Genomic DNA, 16,252 nt, shown 5'->3' with positions numbered 1-16,252 from the left:
CCTGCTCGTAGAACATCTCATTCTAAAATCACCTGCTAGTGGAACATCTCATTCGAAAATCACCTGCTAGTAGAACATCTCATTCTAAAATCACCTGCTAGTGGAACATCTCATTCTAAAATCACCTGCTAGTGGAACATCTCATTCTAAAATCACCTGCTAGTGGAACATCTCATTCTAAAATCACCTGCTCGTGGAACATCTCATTCTAAAATCACCTGCTAGTGGAACATCTCATTCTAAAATCACCTGCTAGTGGAACATCTCATTCTAAAATCACCTGCTAATGGAACATCTCATTCTAAAATCACCTGCTAGTGGAACATCTCATTCTAAAATCACCTGCTAGTGGAACATCTCATTCTAAAATCACATGCTCGTAGAACATCTCATTCTAAAATCACCTGCTAGTGGAACATCTCATTCTAAAATCACCTGCTAGTGGAACATCTCATTCTAAAATCACCTGCTAGTGGAACATCTCATTCTAAAATCACCTGCTAGTGGAACATCTCATTCTAAAATCACCTGCTAGTGGAACATCTCATTCTAAAATCACGTGCTCGTGGAACATCTCATTCTAAAATCACCTGCTCGTAGAACATCTCATTCTAAAATCACCTGCTCGTGGAACATCTCATTCTAAAATCACCTGCTAGTGGAACATCTCATTCTAAAATCACCTGCTAGTGGAACATCTCATTCTAAAATCACCTGCTAGTGGAACATCTCATTCTAAAATCACCTGCTAGTGGAACATCTCATTCTAAAATCTCCTGCAAGTAGAACATCTCATTCTAAAATCACCTGCTAGTGGAACATCTCATTCTAAAATCACCTGCTAGTAGAACATCTCATTCTAAAATCACCTGCTAGTGGAACATCTCATTCTAAAATCACCTGCTAGTAGAACATCTCATTCTAAAATCACCTGCTAGTGGAACATCTCATTCTAAAATCACCTGCTAGTGGAACATCTCATTCTAAAATCACCTGCTCGTGGAACATCTCATTCTAAAATCACCTGCTAGTGGAACATCTCATTCTAAAATCACCTGCTAGTGGAACATCTCATTCTAAAATCACCTGCTAATGGAACATCTCATTCTAAAATCACCTGCTAGTGGAACATCTCATTCTAAAATCACCTGCTAGTGGAACATCTCATTCTAAAATCACCTGCTCGTAGAACATCTCATTCTAAAATCACCTGCTAGTGGAACATCTCATTCTAAAATCACCTGCTAGTGGAACATCTCATTCTAAAATCACCTGCTAGTGGAACATCTCATTCTAAAATCACCTGCTAGTGGAACATCTCATTCTAAAATCACGTGCTCGTGGAACATCTCATTCTAAAATCACCTGCTCGTAGAACATCTCATTCTAAAATCACGTGCTCGTGGAACATCTCATTCTAAAATCACCTGCTCGTAGAACATCTCATTCTAAAATCACCTGCTCGTGGAACATCTCATTCTAAAATCACCTGCTAGTGGAACATCTCATTCTAAAATCACCTGCTAGTGGAACATCTCATTCTAAAATCACCTGCTAGTGGAACATCTCATTCTAAAATCACCTGCTAGTGGAACATCTCATTCTAAAATCTCCTGCAAGTAGAACATCTCATTCTAAAATCACCTGCTAGTGGAACATCTCATTCTAAAATCACCTGCTAGTGGAACATCTCATTCTAAAATCACCTGCTAGTGGAACATCTCATTCTAAAATCACCTGCTAGTAGAACATCTCATTCTAAAATCACCTGCTAGTGGAACATCTCATTCTAAAATCACCTGCTAGTGGAACATCTCATTCTAAAATCACCTGCTAGTGGAACATCTCATTGTAAAACCACCTGCTAGTAGAACATCTCATTCTAAAATCACCTGCTAGTGGAACATCTCATTCTAAAATCACCTGCTAGTGGAACATCTCATTCTAAAATCACGTGCTCGTGGAACATCTCATTCTAAAATCACCTGCTCGTAGAACATCTCATTCTAAAATCACCTGCTCGTGGAACATCTCATTCTAAAATCACCTGCTAGTGGAACATCTCATTCTAAAATCACCTGCTAGTGGAACATCTCATTCTAAAATCACCTGCTAGTGGAACATCTCATTCTAAAATCACCTGCTAGTGGAACATCTCATTCTAAAATCTCCTGCAAGTAGAACATCTCATTCTAAAATCACCTGCTAGTGGAACATCTCATTCTAAAATCACCTGCTAGTAGAACATCTCATTCTAAAATCACCTGCTAGTGGAACATCTCATTCTAAAATCACCTGCTAGTGGAACATCTCATTGTAAAACCACCTGCTAGTAGAACATCTCATTCTAAAATCACCAGCTAGTGGAACATCTCATTGTAAAACCACCTGCTAGTAGAACATCTCATTCTAAAATCACCAGCTAGTGGAACATCTCATTCTAAAATCACCTGCTAGTGGAACATCTCATTCTAAAATCACCTGCTAGTGGAACATCTCATTGTAAAACCACCTGGTAGTAGAACATCTCATTCTAAAATCACCTGCTAGTGAAACATCTCATTCTAAAATCACCTGGTAGTGGAACATCTCATTCTAAAATCCCCTGCTCGTAGAACATCTCATTCTAAAATCACCTGGTAGTGGAACATCTCATTCTAAAACCACCTGCTAGTGGAACATCTCATTCTAAAATCACCTGCTCGTAGAACATCTCATTCTAAAATCACCTGCTCGTAGAACATCTCATTCTAAAATCACCTGCTAGTGGAACATCTCATTCTAAAATCACCTGCTAGTGGAACATCTCATTCTAAAATCACCTGCTAGTGGAACATCTCATTCTAAAATCACCTGCTAGTGGAACATCTCATTCTAAAATCACCTACTAGTGGAAAATCTCATTCTAAAATCACCTGCTAGTGGAACATCTCATTCTAAAATCACCTACTAGTGGAAAATCTCATTCTAAAATCACCTGCTAGTAGAACATCTCATTGTCACGTCCTGACCAGTATAAGGGGTTATTTGTTATTGTAGTTTGGTCAGGGCGTGGCAGGGGTGTGTTTGTTTTGTGTTGTCGGGTTTTTGGGTATTGTTCTATGTTTTGTATTTCTATGGTTTTTCTATGTTGTGTATTTCTTTGTTGGCCTGGTATGGCTCTCAATCAGGAACAGCTGTACATCGTTGTTGCTGATTGGGAGTCATACTTAGGTAGCCCTTTTTTCACCTGTCTTTTGTGGGAAGTTGTTTTTACATAGCTGTGTTTAGCCTGCAATACTGTGCGTTTATTCGTTTTCTTGTTTTTGTTATTAAGTGTTCAATAAAAGTTAAAATGAGCACTCAACCCGCTGCGCCTTGGTCGAATCCTTATGACGCCCGTTACACTCATTCTAACATCACCTGCTCGTAAAACATCTCATTCTAAAATCACCTGCTAGTGGAACATCTCATTCTAAAATCACCTGCTAGTGGAACATCTCATTGTAAAACCACCTGCTAGTGGAACATCACATTCTAAAATCACCTGCTAGTGGAACATCTCATTCTTAAATCACCTGCTAGTAGAACATCTCATTCTAAAATCACCTGCTAGTGGAACATCTCATTCTAAAATCACCTGCTAGTGGAACATCTCATTCTAAAATCACCTGCTAGTGGAACATCTCATTCTAAAATCACCTGCTAGTGGAACATCTCATTCTAAATCACCTGCTAGAGGAACATCTCATTCAAACATCACCTGCTCGTAGATCTCATTCCAAAATCATGGACATTAATATGGAGTTGGTCCTCCCTTTGCTGCTATAACAGCCTTCACTCCTCTGGGAAGGCTTTCCACTAGATATTTGAACATTGCTGCGGGGAATTTCTTCCATTCAGCCACAAGAGCATTAGTGAGGTTGGGCACTGATGTTGGGTGATTTGGCCTGGCTCGCAGTCAGTGTTCCAATTCATCCCAACGGTTTTTGATGGGGTTGAGGTCAGGGCTCTGTGCAGTTCTTCCACACCGATCTCGACAAATCATTTCTGTATGGACATCGCTTTGTGCATGGGGGCATTGTCATGCTGAAACAGGAAAGGGCCTTCCCCAAACTGTTGCAACAAAGTTGGAAGCACAGAATTGTCTAGAATTTCATTATATGCTGTAGTGTTAACATTTCCCTTCACTGGAACTAAGGAGCCTAACCCGAACCGTGAAAAACAGTCCCAGACCATTATTCCTCCTCCACCAAACTTTACAGTTGGCACTATGCATTGGGGAAGGTAGCATTCTCCTGGCATCCGCCAAACCCAGATTTGTTCGTCTGACTGACAGATGGTCTGTGAGCTTGTGTGGCCTACCACTTCCGTTGTTGCTCCTAGACGTTTCTACTTCACAATAACAGTGCTTACAGTTGACTGGGGCAGCTCTACCAGGGCAGACATTTTATGAACTGACTTGTTGGAAAGGTGACATCCTATGATGTTGCCATGTTGAAAGTCACTGTTTGCCAATGTTTGTCTTTGGAGACTGCATGACTGTGTGCTAGATTTTATACACCTGTGGCTGTAATAGCCAAATCCACTAATTTGAACGGGTGTCCACATACTTTTGTATATATAGTGTATAAAATACTGTTAACCAGGTTAGGGTATATTGATAGCTGTAGTTAGTATTTATTGGGCCTTTGTGTAACAATTGATATAAATAACTTTTCATTAGATAACTAGTTGCATGTTTTGATGGAGGTAGTTGATTTTATGTAATTTATTTATTGGGAGGAGCAGTGGACAAGAAAAGGACAAAGTCACAACAAACAGCAACTATGTTTGTAGACTCAGAATGATGACCTCAATCACTGAGCATGAACTGTCTGAGAGAGTAAAGATGGGAATTGGAAATAAGAAAGTAAGACAGAGAGAGAGAAGAATTTAAAGAGAGATGGAAAGATATGAAAATATATGTAGAGATGGAGAGAGGCGATAGGGGAAAGTGGCAAGGGAGAAGAAAGGGTTATTATAACGTGGCAGGCTGGCAGCTAAATCAGCTCAACAGAGATTAGCCAGATGCTCTTCTCAAAAACTCAAGCCTTTTGTATTTTCTTCACTCAGACCATTTCTTTTCTCTGGTGGGAAGCAGGTCCTCTCACAGCAAGTGTGAGTGTGGCTCCAAATCGATTTCACAAACCCTGCTCTGTAGGAGCGTCTAAAACATCTGTGCTCTCTGTCTGCCTCTTAAAGGTGCTATCTCCATTTTACACTTCACTGGGCTAATATGATGATGAGAACCCAGTGAAGCAGTAAACTGTAACCTGCATCTGTCTCCCCCAACCTGCCCAGGGGGAACTTCCTGTCTAAAAGTTCAAAATGCTGGATAATCTTTCAGTCTGCTAAATGATTTTGCTTAAAATGTGTCTCACATATTGTTAGCATATTTTCCACTTATCTGTCAAATTGAATAGCCCTTCTAATGACTAGAGTAATTGTTAGGGGGTGTGCTCAAGGGATGTTTGGTCTCTTGAGATGGATATTCCATGCCTCTGTCCACCCTGATGTTCATCATCTCAGTGAGTAAGCAGTACAACCATAGAGATCCTTCAAAAATATTAGTATTAGTACTCTAATTCCTAATACTATGTGCACAAATATGGCTGTGTTCGTAAATTCACTCTGGAGTGCCAGAATGCCCTCAGAGTGCTCTCTGGGCGTTCGTCAATTCAGAGCGTTGTCACATTTCGCACCCCTTGCGTTCAGAGCGCACGCACACTGGACGCTCTGGCTGAGGAGTAGGGTTGATCCAAGCATTCTGACCTCACAATGGCAGTTAAGCACCCAAGCTAACTGGCTAACGTTGGCTAGCTTGCTAGCTACTTCCAGACACAAATGAGAGAACACCTCACTCTGACCATTTTACTCACCCTAGCAGAGCTGGTTAGGCTGTTTTCCTGTTATCTAGTGACTGTAAATGTGTTGCTGGTAACAATTTAATAAAGTTTTTTTGCCAACGTTTACTGACACGGATCATATTCAAAGGGTGTTGATTGTTCGTAAAATCATCAGTTATTCTGCACTCTGGCACACTCTGACGAGAGTCAGAAATCGGAGTAGATAACCAGAGTGAATTTACGAACGCACCCTGTGTGTTGACCTATTCTCCTATCCCCTCGTAACAAAAGAACCTGAGCAACACCTGTTCTGCTTTAAGCTCAGCGGCAGTAAGAGGGGTGTTTGGGGAGAAAGCTCTAACGCATAGAAGCTGGGTTTCACAGTGCGCAACAAGACCAGTGGACGCGATAATAAGTGGATGCTAGTGACACCTAGATGCAGCAGGAGCAAAATGGACAGAAACTTAATGAGAAAGTCAACCACCTCCTCCTTCCCCCTCTCTCTGTGGTATTGTCAGAGTTGAAAGCCGGGCCATCATGGAGCTGCTACCGGTGCCAAGTTGGATCCCCGTTTTGGCACCGTAGCTTCCCTTTAGAAATCAAAGCCTTTTTTTCTTCATATTTTTGGTTGGTTGTGATTGATTTTAATCATGATCGAATATTTGTCATCTTATTTTTATTATAGAGCAAAGCTACTTCTGTGTGTGCCTATGAGGTAAGAATATATTCCATGACTGCTGCGCTCACAAGACAACATCACATTTTCCTTCCAGACCAGAAACGATGAAAGACAGTTTCAAGGTCCAAATTCATCATTATTGTTCACTTCGACTGGTATGTTTTTTTCCCATCTGCAAGCTGTTACACATTTTTGTTTTCAGAATTAGTGCACAAAATAACATATTTTCCCTAATCTTTTGTATAGTTTGTTTATGAAACACAAACCAGAAGATTTGTTAAAATTATTCTCTCTCTCTCACACACACACACACACACACGCACACACACACACACACACACACACACACACACACACACACACACACACACACACACACACACACACACACACACACACACCAGAACAATAGCATGTGTTTTCATCAAAGTAATCCAAAAGAAAGAAAATCACAATTGAAATCACTTTCTCCTGCAATGGAATGTGGTCATTATAATTAATGTAACATTTGGTAGCAGCTCAATAAGAAGCTATTGGTGTCTTGACGTAGTCTATGATATAAAACAAATCAACAAAAACACTTGGGAACTGGATATACCAAAGTAAGGGGGTAATCAAATAACCAATTGATTATTGATTGGGCTATAGCCCAACTCCACCAATCCCAGCCATGAAATATATCAATAAAGTGCCACTTCACTCAGTGAGAAACAATTGAAACCATGCATGCGTCTGTTCTGACAATAAAAATAAAATGGGTGATTTTACCTTGACTCGAAGCACAGAAGGTAACAAAAAGCACTAAGAGAGTCCGTGCTGCGGTGGATGCCATAGTGAGATAGTGCGCTAGTCCTACGGTGCAGCACAACAGAGGTAGAGAGGAGAGAGAGAGAACTAGTACATGGAGAGAGAGGACTGCCATGGGCTGGGAGAGGGGGACAGACAGACTGTTGGCTTTCTGTTCCCCCGTAGTCTGTCTCCCTCTTCCGGGGAAAAGCGGGACTGGCCGAGAGTTGCACCGGGATGGAGGGATGGGATCCACAGTCAATTGCGCACCAGATTCAAAGATGGATCACAGCAGGTGGGACCATAGAGAATGATAGAGGACTCTAGCAGCCAAAAGGGGCGGCAGGTAGCCTAGTGGTTAGAGTGTTGGACTAGTAACCGAAAGGTTGCAAGATCGAATCCCCAAGCTGACAAGGTAAAAATCTGTCGTTCTGCCCCTGAACAAGGCAGTTAACCCGCTGTTCCTAGGCTGTCATTGAAAATAAGAATTTGTTCTTAACTGACTTGCCTAGTAAAAAAAAAGGTGGTTTTAGCATGGGCAGTGCCATTGAGGGGTTCCACCATGCTTCTGCCATTTATAGGTAGTCAACTGGGTGGGGATTCCTAACGAATGTAGCTTCGCTGCCCATGTTGTCACAGATGCTATAATAGCACAGATTTATAAAGATGAGTCCTCCATCTGTCTTTATGGGTGGGACGTATCCCGTATTTGCATAATTCCAGGGGTAGAGTCTTTGGGGAAGTTAAGGCTTAATTGTTTTTCTAAGCTGTATCCTACAATTTGTCAGAAAGAGAAAAACGCCTCACTCTTAAAAGTATGTTGTGTTTTGTTATATCCAAATTCTCACAGTCAACCTGGGGTTTTTTTTGGAGAGAAAAAAAGCTGTGCATGTGACAGGGTAGCAGTGGTGAAAAAAGTACCCAATTGTCATACTTGTAAAAGTAAAGATACCTTAATAGAAAATGGCTCAAGTAAAAGCAAAAGTCACCCAGTAAAATCCTAATTGAGTAAAAGTCTAAAAGAATTTGGTTTTAAATATACTTAAGTATCAAAAGTAAACGTAATTGCTAAAATATAGTTTGGGTGTCAGGGAAAATGTATGGAGTAGTTGTCGAAAATATAAATAGTAAAGTACTGATACCCCAAAAAACTACTTAAGTAGTACTCTCAAGTATTTTTCTTAAGTACCTTACACCACTACAGGGTAGGAACCAGGAGACCCTTCTTATTGGGGAATATGTAGAATGTATAAATTGGTCATGGCTAGAAGCTTTTGTAAAATTAAGGTCAGATTTGACTTTGCATAGCAGGTTAGGAGAACTTATGCAGCAGGTTAGGAAAATTTACGTAGCAGGTTAGGAGAATTAGGTTAAGGTTAGGAAATTGTTAGGGTTAGTGAAAATACAAAAAAAGTATACTTTTGAGTTAATTTGACAAAAGCTGGATCCCTTCTAGCCATGAGCGTATAAATTGCACACCCTTAAAACTGTTGAGATCAGAGCCTTGTCCTGAAGGTTTGTGCCTTCCCTCAGAAAACCACAGCCTTAAAGATAGATTCCTTTATTGCTACATCCATGTTTTGACCGATAAATGAATGTTATGGTATATAACCATTGATTCTTGAAGAATATAACTTATAAATGCCTCATGAGATTAGTTCAGCTGTCACACTCCATCAGAGACCAAAATATAAGCTTGTTTTACTCCAATGTTTGTAAATCATGTAAATGTAAACACTGTATAGCCTCAAAACATGGTTCAAACTCAAATTTGTATCTAATAGATTGTCAGTCCTTGTATCCATAGCTCTGTCTACGAATTTGATAGTGGTACAATTTTACCTGGCCCCTCCCTCAGCTTTTTACCTAAACAGAGGTGGGGTGACGCTATGTTAATGTTTCAGTTAAGGATTCTAGCTTTAAGTTTAACAAGGACCTAAGCTTTGGTAAAAGGAAATCACCTGAGGGGTATACTACAAACCAGGATCAATGAGTTAGCCAGCTGTCATGCTTCAATGTTCAGAAATAACTTAATGTTCAGGAATATATGCTTAAAATGGGTACGTATTGAATAACTTGTTTCAACAAATAACCAATATTCAAGTGTAGGTTCATTAATGCACCAGTAACTCTTTTTATTTCTGACTGTTTATCAAAGTTAGCTGGTTTACTCATTGATCCTTCTTTGTAGTATACCACTCTGGTGTTTTTACAAAGGTTCACATTAGTTCACTGTGTCCTGTGAGGGCAGAGATGAGAATGCTTTGCCCTCCAAAACAGTGCAAAGAAAAAGTCTAGGCTGGCCTATCTGGTAACATCTGCCGTTTGACTTGTGGGCCCGCATGGCCATGCTCAGGTTTTCTCTTCTCAGTTGATTTTGTTTTATTGTTCCCTTGGAGAAGGACAAGCATAAACCGTGTTTATCAAACAGTCATTGAAGACATAGAAAATAAAGAGACTATAAAGTATGGCGCCAATGTTTTCACTAAACTGAAAGACCAAGGCAAGGAACATCAATTAATGCATGAACTCTATAGCCAGCATGTGTAAGATTTGGATTGAAGTCATTTGATATACACAAGGGACTAATGATTTTGGATGGGTTTGTATATGCAGGATCATAGAGACACAAAATACAAACAGACAACAGACTGTTTCCCGGCAGTGTTGCCGGACTGGTCCACATTGGGCCAATGGCAGTTCAACTAAGGTCTTAGCTTACAGATGTAGGATCTTAATTTGAGTTAGTTTGCTTCAGCAGGAAAATAATCTTGCAGCAACAGCAAATGTGAATTATTATGTGGATTAAAATGATTAGATATTTTTTTGGGGGCAAATCAAGTCTGTTTTAAGGGTATGCAATTTATGGCTAGAAGGGATCCAGCTTTTGTCAAGTCTGACATTTTAAAGTGGATATTACAAACTTTAGAAGCTTTTTAAACCTCAAATACAATACAGGTTTGCATTTCCTGCTGTACAGGAAAATTCTTAGAAACAATTGAGTGATCAAATTAAGATCCTACATCTGTAAAGTAGTCAGAATCGTTTCGTTGAACAACAAAGGAACCTGATTGGCTGATTATCTGTTGATGTTCAACGTGAATTTCTACGTGCCATTCCAAAATGACTGCTGTGGCTTCTGCTAAGTAGCACGAGGACAAAAAAGGCAGCTTAATTAATTTGAGCAGTATTTCAATCTTCCCAATTTCTCAGTTGGGATAATTAGGAGTACAGCAACATTTTCCATCCCTGGATTGACATATGTTCTTGAGCCATACTGTGCATTCAGAAAGTATTCTGACCCCTTGACTTTTTCAAAATGTTGTTACGTTATAGCCTTATTCTAAAATGTATTAAATACTTTTTTTCCCTCATAAATTTACACACAATAGCCCATAATGACAAAGCAAAAATAGGTTTTAGACATTTTTGAAAATGCATTAAAAAAAAAATGAAATATCACATTTACATAAGTATTCAAACCCTTTACTCAGTACTTTGTTGAAGGACCTTTGGCAGTGATTACAGCCTCAAGTCTTCTAGGATATGACGCTACAAGCTTGGAACACCTGTGTTTGGGAGTTTTCCCATTCTTCTCTGCAGATCCTCTCAAGCTCTGTCAGGTTGGATGGGGAGCGTGGCTGCACAGCTATTTTCAGGTCTATCCAGATATGTTTGATCGGGTTCATGTCCGGGCTCTGGCTGGGCCGCTCAAGGACATTAAGAGACTTGTCCCGAAGCCACTCCTGCGTTGTCTTGGCTGTGTGCTTAGGGTTGTTGTCCTCTTGGAAGGTGAACCTTCAACCCAGACTGAGGTCCTGAGCGCTCTGGAGAAGGTTTTCATCAAGGATCTCTCTGTACTTTACTCCGTTCATCTTTTCCTCGATCCTGACTAGTCTCCCAGTCCCTGCCACAGAAAAACATCCCCACAGCATGATGCTGCCACCACCATGCTTCAACGTAGGGATGGTGCCAGTTTTACTCCTGACGTGATGCTTGGCATTCAGGTCAAAAAGTTCAATCTTGGATTCATCAGACCAGAGAATCTTGTTTCTCATGTCCTTTAGGTGCCTTTTGGCAAACTCCAAGAGAGCGGTCATGTGCCTTTTACTGAGGAGTAGCTTCCGTCTGGCCACTCTACCATAAAGGCCTCATTGGTGGAGTGCTGCAGAGGTGGTTGTTCTTCTGGAAGGTTCTCTCATCTCCACAGAGGAACTCTGGAGCGCTGTCAGAGTGACCAGCGGGTTCTTGATCACCTCCCTGACCAAGGCCCTTCTCCCCCGATTGCTCAGTTTGGCGGGGTGGCCAGCTTTAGGAAGAGTCTTGGTGGTTCCAAACTTCTTCCATTTAAGAATGATGGAGGCCACTGTGTTCCATCTTTCCTTCATTGGTACAAAAATGTTTTGGTACCCTTCTCCAGATCTGTGTCTCGACACAATCCTGTCTCGGAGCTCTACAGACTATTCCTTCGACCTCATGGCTTGGTTATTGCTCTGACATGCACTGTCAACTATATAGATAGGTGTGTGCCTTTTCAAATCATTTTCAATTAATACAATTTGCCACAGGTGGACTCCAATCAAGTTGTAGAAACATCTCAAGGAGGATCAATGGAAACAGGATGCGCCTGAACTCAATTTTGAGTCTCTTAGCAAAAGGTCTGAATACTTATGTAAAAAAGTTATTTCTGTTTTCTATTTGTAATAAATGTGTTTTTGCTTTGTCATTATGGGTGACGATTTGTATTTATTTAATCAATTTTAGAATAAGGCTGTAACGTAACAAAATGTGGAAAAAGTCAAGGGGTCTGAATCCTTTCCCGAAGGCACTGCATCCCATACCGTCTCTGCGCTGCTCACATCATGGCAGCCGAGCCTTTCGACCAGTAGGGTTCTGATGGACTTACTGCCGAAGGTCAGGTCAAAACAATTCTGGCTAAACTTAAAGGTGAAAGCATTCCTATAGGTGATTTCAGTTAGGCCTAACCAATCCCCAATCAAAAGACTAGAACTGTAGGCCTACATACATATACTGTAAGATAGTAAGACATCCTCTTCAGGATAACTTTGATCCGAGATACACTCTATGTGTCTCTCTCTCTCTCTCAATTTAATTCAAGGGGCTTCATTGACATGGGAAACATTAGTTAGCATTGCCAAAGCAAGTGAAGTAGATAATATACAAAAGTGAAATAAACAATCAAATGAACAGAAAACAGTACCCTCATAGAAGTTCCAAAACAATGAAGTAGAGGTCGAACGATTAGTCGGCATGGCCGATTAGTTAGGGCCGATTTCAGGTTTTCATAACAATCAGCAATCGGCATTTTTGGACGCCGATTATGGTCGATTACTCTGCATTCCATGAGGAAACTGCATGGCAGGCTGACCACCCGTTACGCGAGTGCAGCAAGGAGTCAAGGTAAGTTGATAACTAGCATTAAACTTATAAAAAACTATCAATCTTCACATAATCACTAGTTACTTACACATGGTTGATGATGTTACTAGGTTAACTAGCTTGTCCTGCGTTGCATATAATCAATGTGGTGCCTGTTACTTTATCATCGAATCACAGCTTACTTCGTCAAACGGGGGATGATTTAACAAAAGCGCATTCGGCGAGAAAATCACAATCGTTGCACGAATGTACCTAACCATAAACATCAATGCCTTTCTTAAAATCTATAAACAGAAGTAGATTTTTTTAAACCTGCATATTTAGTTGAAAGAAATTCATGTTAGCAGGCAATATTAACTAGGGAAATTGTGTCACTTCTCTTCCGTTGATTGCATGCAGAGTCAGGGTATATGCAACAGTTTGGCCCGCCTGGCTCGTTGCGAACTAATTTGCCAGAATTGTACATAATTATGACATAATATTGAAGGTTGTGCAATGTAACAGCAATATTTAGACTTAGGGTTGCCACCCGTTCGATAAAATATGGAACGGTTCCGTATTTCACTGAAAGAATAAATGTTTTGTTTTCGAAATGATAGTTTCCGGATTTGACCATATTAATGACCAAAGGCTCGTATTTCTGTGTTTATTATATTATAATTAAGTCTATGATTTGATATTTGATAGAGCAGTCTGACTGAGCGGTGGTAGGCGGCAGCAGGCTCGTAAGCATTCATTCAAAGTTTTGCCAGCAGCTCTTACAAATGCTTGAAGCACAGTGCTGTTTATGACTTCAAGCCTATCAACTCCTGAGATTAGGCTGGCAATACTAAAGTGTCTATTAGAACATCCAATAGTCAAAGGTATATAAAATACAAATGGTATAGAGAGAAATAGTCGACGCGTCATAATTCCTATAATAACTACAACCTAAAACTTCTTAACTGGGAATATTGAAGAACTTGGAATATTGAACCACCAGCTTTCATATGTTCTCATGTTCTGAGCAAGGGACTTAAACCTTAGCTTTTTACATGGCACATATTGCACTTTTACTTTCTTCTCCAACACTGTGTTTTTGCATTATTTAAACCAAATTGAGCATGTTTCATTATTTATTTGAGACTAAATAGATTTTATTTATGTATTGTATTAAGTTAAAATAGAAGTGTTCATTCAGTATTGTTGTAATTGTCATTATTACAAAAATATATATAAATAGGCCGATTAATCGGTATCGGCCTTTTGGGTCCCCCAATAATTGGCATTGGTATCGGTGTTGAAAAATCATAATCGGCCGACCTCTAGAATGAAGACATCAGAAATGTAATATTATGTATATATACAGTGTTGTAATGATGTGCAAATGGATAAAGTACAAAAGGGAAAATAAATTAACATAAATATGGGTTGTATTTACAATGGTGTTTGTTATTCACTGGTTGCCCTTTTCTTATGGCAACAGGTCACAAATATTGCTGCTGTGATGGCACACTGTGGTATTTCACCCAGTAGATATTGGAGTTTATCAGAATAGAATTTGTTTTCTAATTCTTTGTGGATCTGTGTAATCTGAGGGAAATATGTGTCTCTAATATGGTCATACATTTGGCAGGAGGTTAAAAAGCGCAGCTCAGTTTCCACCTCATTTTGTGGGCAGTGTGCACATAGCCTGTCTTCTCTTGAGAGCCAGGTTTGCCTACGGTGGCCTTTCTCAATAGCAAGGCTATGCTCTCTAAATCTGTTTCCTTAATTGTGGGTCAGTCACAGTGGTCAGGTATTCTGTCACTGTGTACTCTCTGTTTAGGGCCAAATAGCATTCTAGTTTGCTCTGTTTTTTAGTTAATTCTTTCCAATGTGTCAAGTAATTATCTTTTTGTACTCTCATGATTTGGTTGGGTCTAATTGTGTTGCTGTCCTGGGGCTCTGTGGGGTCTGTTTGTGTTTGTGAACCAAGCCCCAGGACCAGCTTGCTTAGGGCACTCTTCTCCAGGTTCATCTCTCTGTAGGTGATGGCTTTGTTATGGAAGGTTTGTGTATCGCTTCCTTTTAGGTGGTTGTAGAATTTAACGGCTCTTTTCTGGATTTTGATAATTAGCGGGTATCGGCCTAATTCTACTCTGCATTCATTATTTGGTGTTTTACGTTGTACACTGAGAATGTTTTTGCAGAATTCTGCATGCAGAGTCTCAATTTGGTGTTTGTCCCATTTTGTGAATTCTTGGTTGGTGAGCGGACCCCAGACCTCACAACCTTAAAGGACAATGGATTCTATAACTGATTCAAGTATTTTTAGCCAGATCCTAATTGGTATGTCAAATTTTATGTTCCTTTTGATGGCATAGAATGCCCTTCTTGCCTTGTCTCTCAGATCGTTCACAGCTTTGTGGAAGTTACCTGTGGCGCTGATGTTTAGGCCAAGGTATGTATAGTTTTATGTGTTCTAGGGCAACGGTGTCTAGATGGAATTTGAATTTGTGGTCCTGGCGACTGGACCTTTTTAGGAACACCATTATTTTGGTCTTACAGAGATTTACTGTCAGGGCACAGGTCTGACAGAATCTGTGCAGAAGATCTAGGTGCTGCTGTAGGCCCTTCTTGGTTGGTGACAGAAGCACCAGATCATCAGCAAATAGTAGATATTTGACTTCAGATTCTAGTAGGGTGAGGCCGGGTGCTGCAGACTGTTCTAGTACCCTCGCCAGTTCATTGATATATATGTTGAAGAGGGTGGGGCTTAACCTGCATCCCTGTCTCACCACACAGCCCTGTGGGAAGAAATGTGTGTTTTTGGACTAATTTAACCGCACACTTGTTGTGTACATGGATATTATAATGTAATTTGTTTTTCCCCAAACACCACTTCCCATCAATTTGTATAGCAGACCCTCATGCCAATTTGAGTTGAAGGCTTTTTAGAAATCAACAAAGCATGAGAAGACTTTGCCTTTGTTTTGGTTTGTTTGTTTGTCAATTAGGGTGTGCAGGGTGAATACGTGGTCTGTCGTACAATAATTTGGTAAAAAGCCAATTTGTTGATGCCCGATTGTTTTTTGGTAGATTTCCACACTACTCTCCTTCCATTCATAGCATTTCTTAATATTATTCAGTTCCTTTGGCTTTGATGCCTCATGATTCAAGTAGAGTGTGATTTTGCTGTGGTCTGATAGGGGTGTCAGTGGGCTGACTGTGAACGCTCTGAGAGACTCTGGGTTGAGGTCAGTGATAAAGTAGTCTACAGTACTACTGCCAAGTGATGAGCTTTATGTGTACCTACCATAGGAGTCCCCTCGAAGCCTACCATTGACTATGTACATGCCCAGCATCAAGACAGGTCAGTCACTTAGCACCAAGTATCTCACTTAGCCTACCTAGTAATGGCAATAAGACCTCTTTGTCCAACTATCTGATGACAGATGGACTCACACACCAGTCTCTTCTGTCTCTGGTCTTTATGCAGGCCTATTGTCCTTCTGAGTCTCTGAGCCTTGCCCACACCTCCCTCTGCTGGTCACAATTG

At 40.4% G+C, this 16,252-nt stretch overlaps 1 protein-coding gene across 1 annotated transcript in view; it reads right to left on the bottom strand.

Annotated features, from left to right (window-relative positions):
- Positions 1-7,438, bottom strand: part of LOC115205325 (fibronectin type III domain-containing protein 1) — a 93,956-nt gene extending 86,518 nt beyond the window's left edge. Inside the window, exon 1 of the mRNA XM_029771582.1 lies at positions 7,315-7,438. Coding sequence (XP_029627442.1) covers positions 7,315-7,378 — 64 coding nt within the window. The 5' untranslated portion in view covers positions 7,379-7,438. The remainder of the gene's footprint in view (positions 1-7,314) is intronic.
- Positions 7,439-16,252: the final 8,814 nt, after the last annotated feature.

Source organism: Salmo trutta, chromosome 1, assembly GCF_901001165.1.
Source record: "Salmo trutta chromosome 1, fSalTru1.1, whole genome shotgun sequence".
In the NCBI taxonomy this organism is placed as follows: domain Eukaryota; kingdom Metazoa; phylum Chordata; class Actinopteri; order Salmoniformes; family Salmonidae; genus Salmo; species Salmo trutta.
The sequence above is the reverse complement of the archived record's forward strand: the minus strand, read 5'-3'. Positions and strand labels throughout refer to the sequence as shown.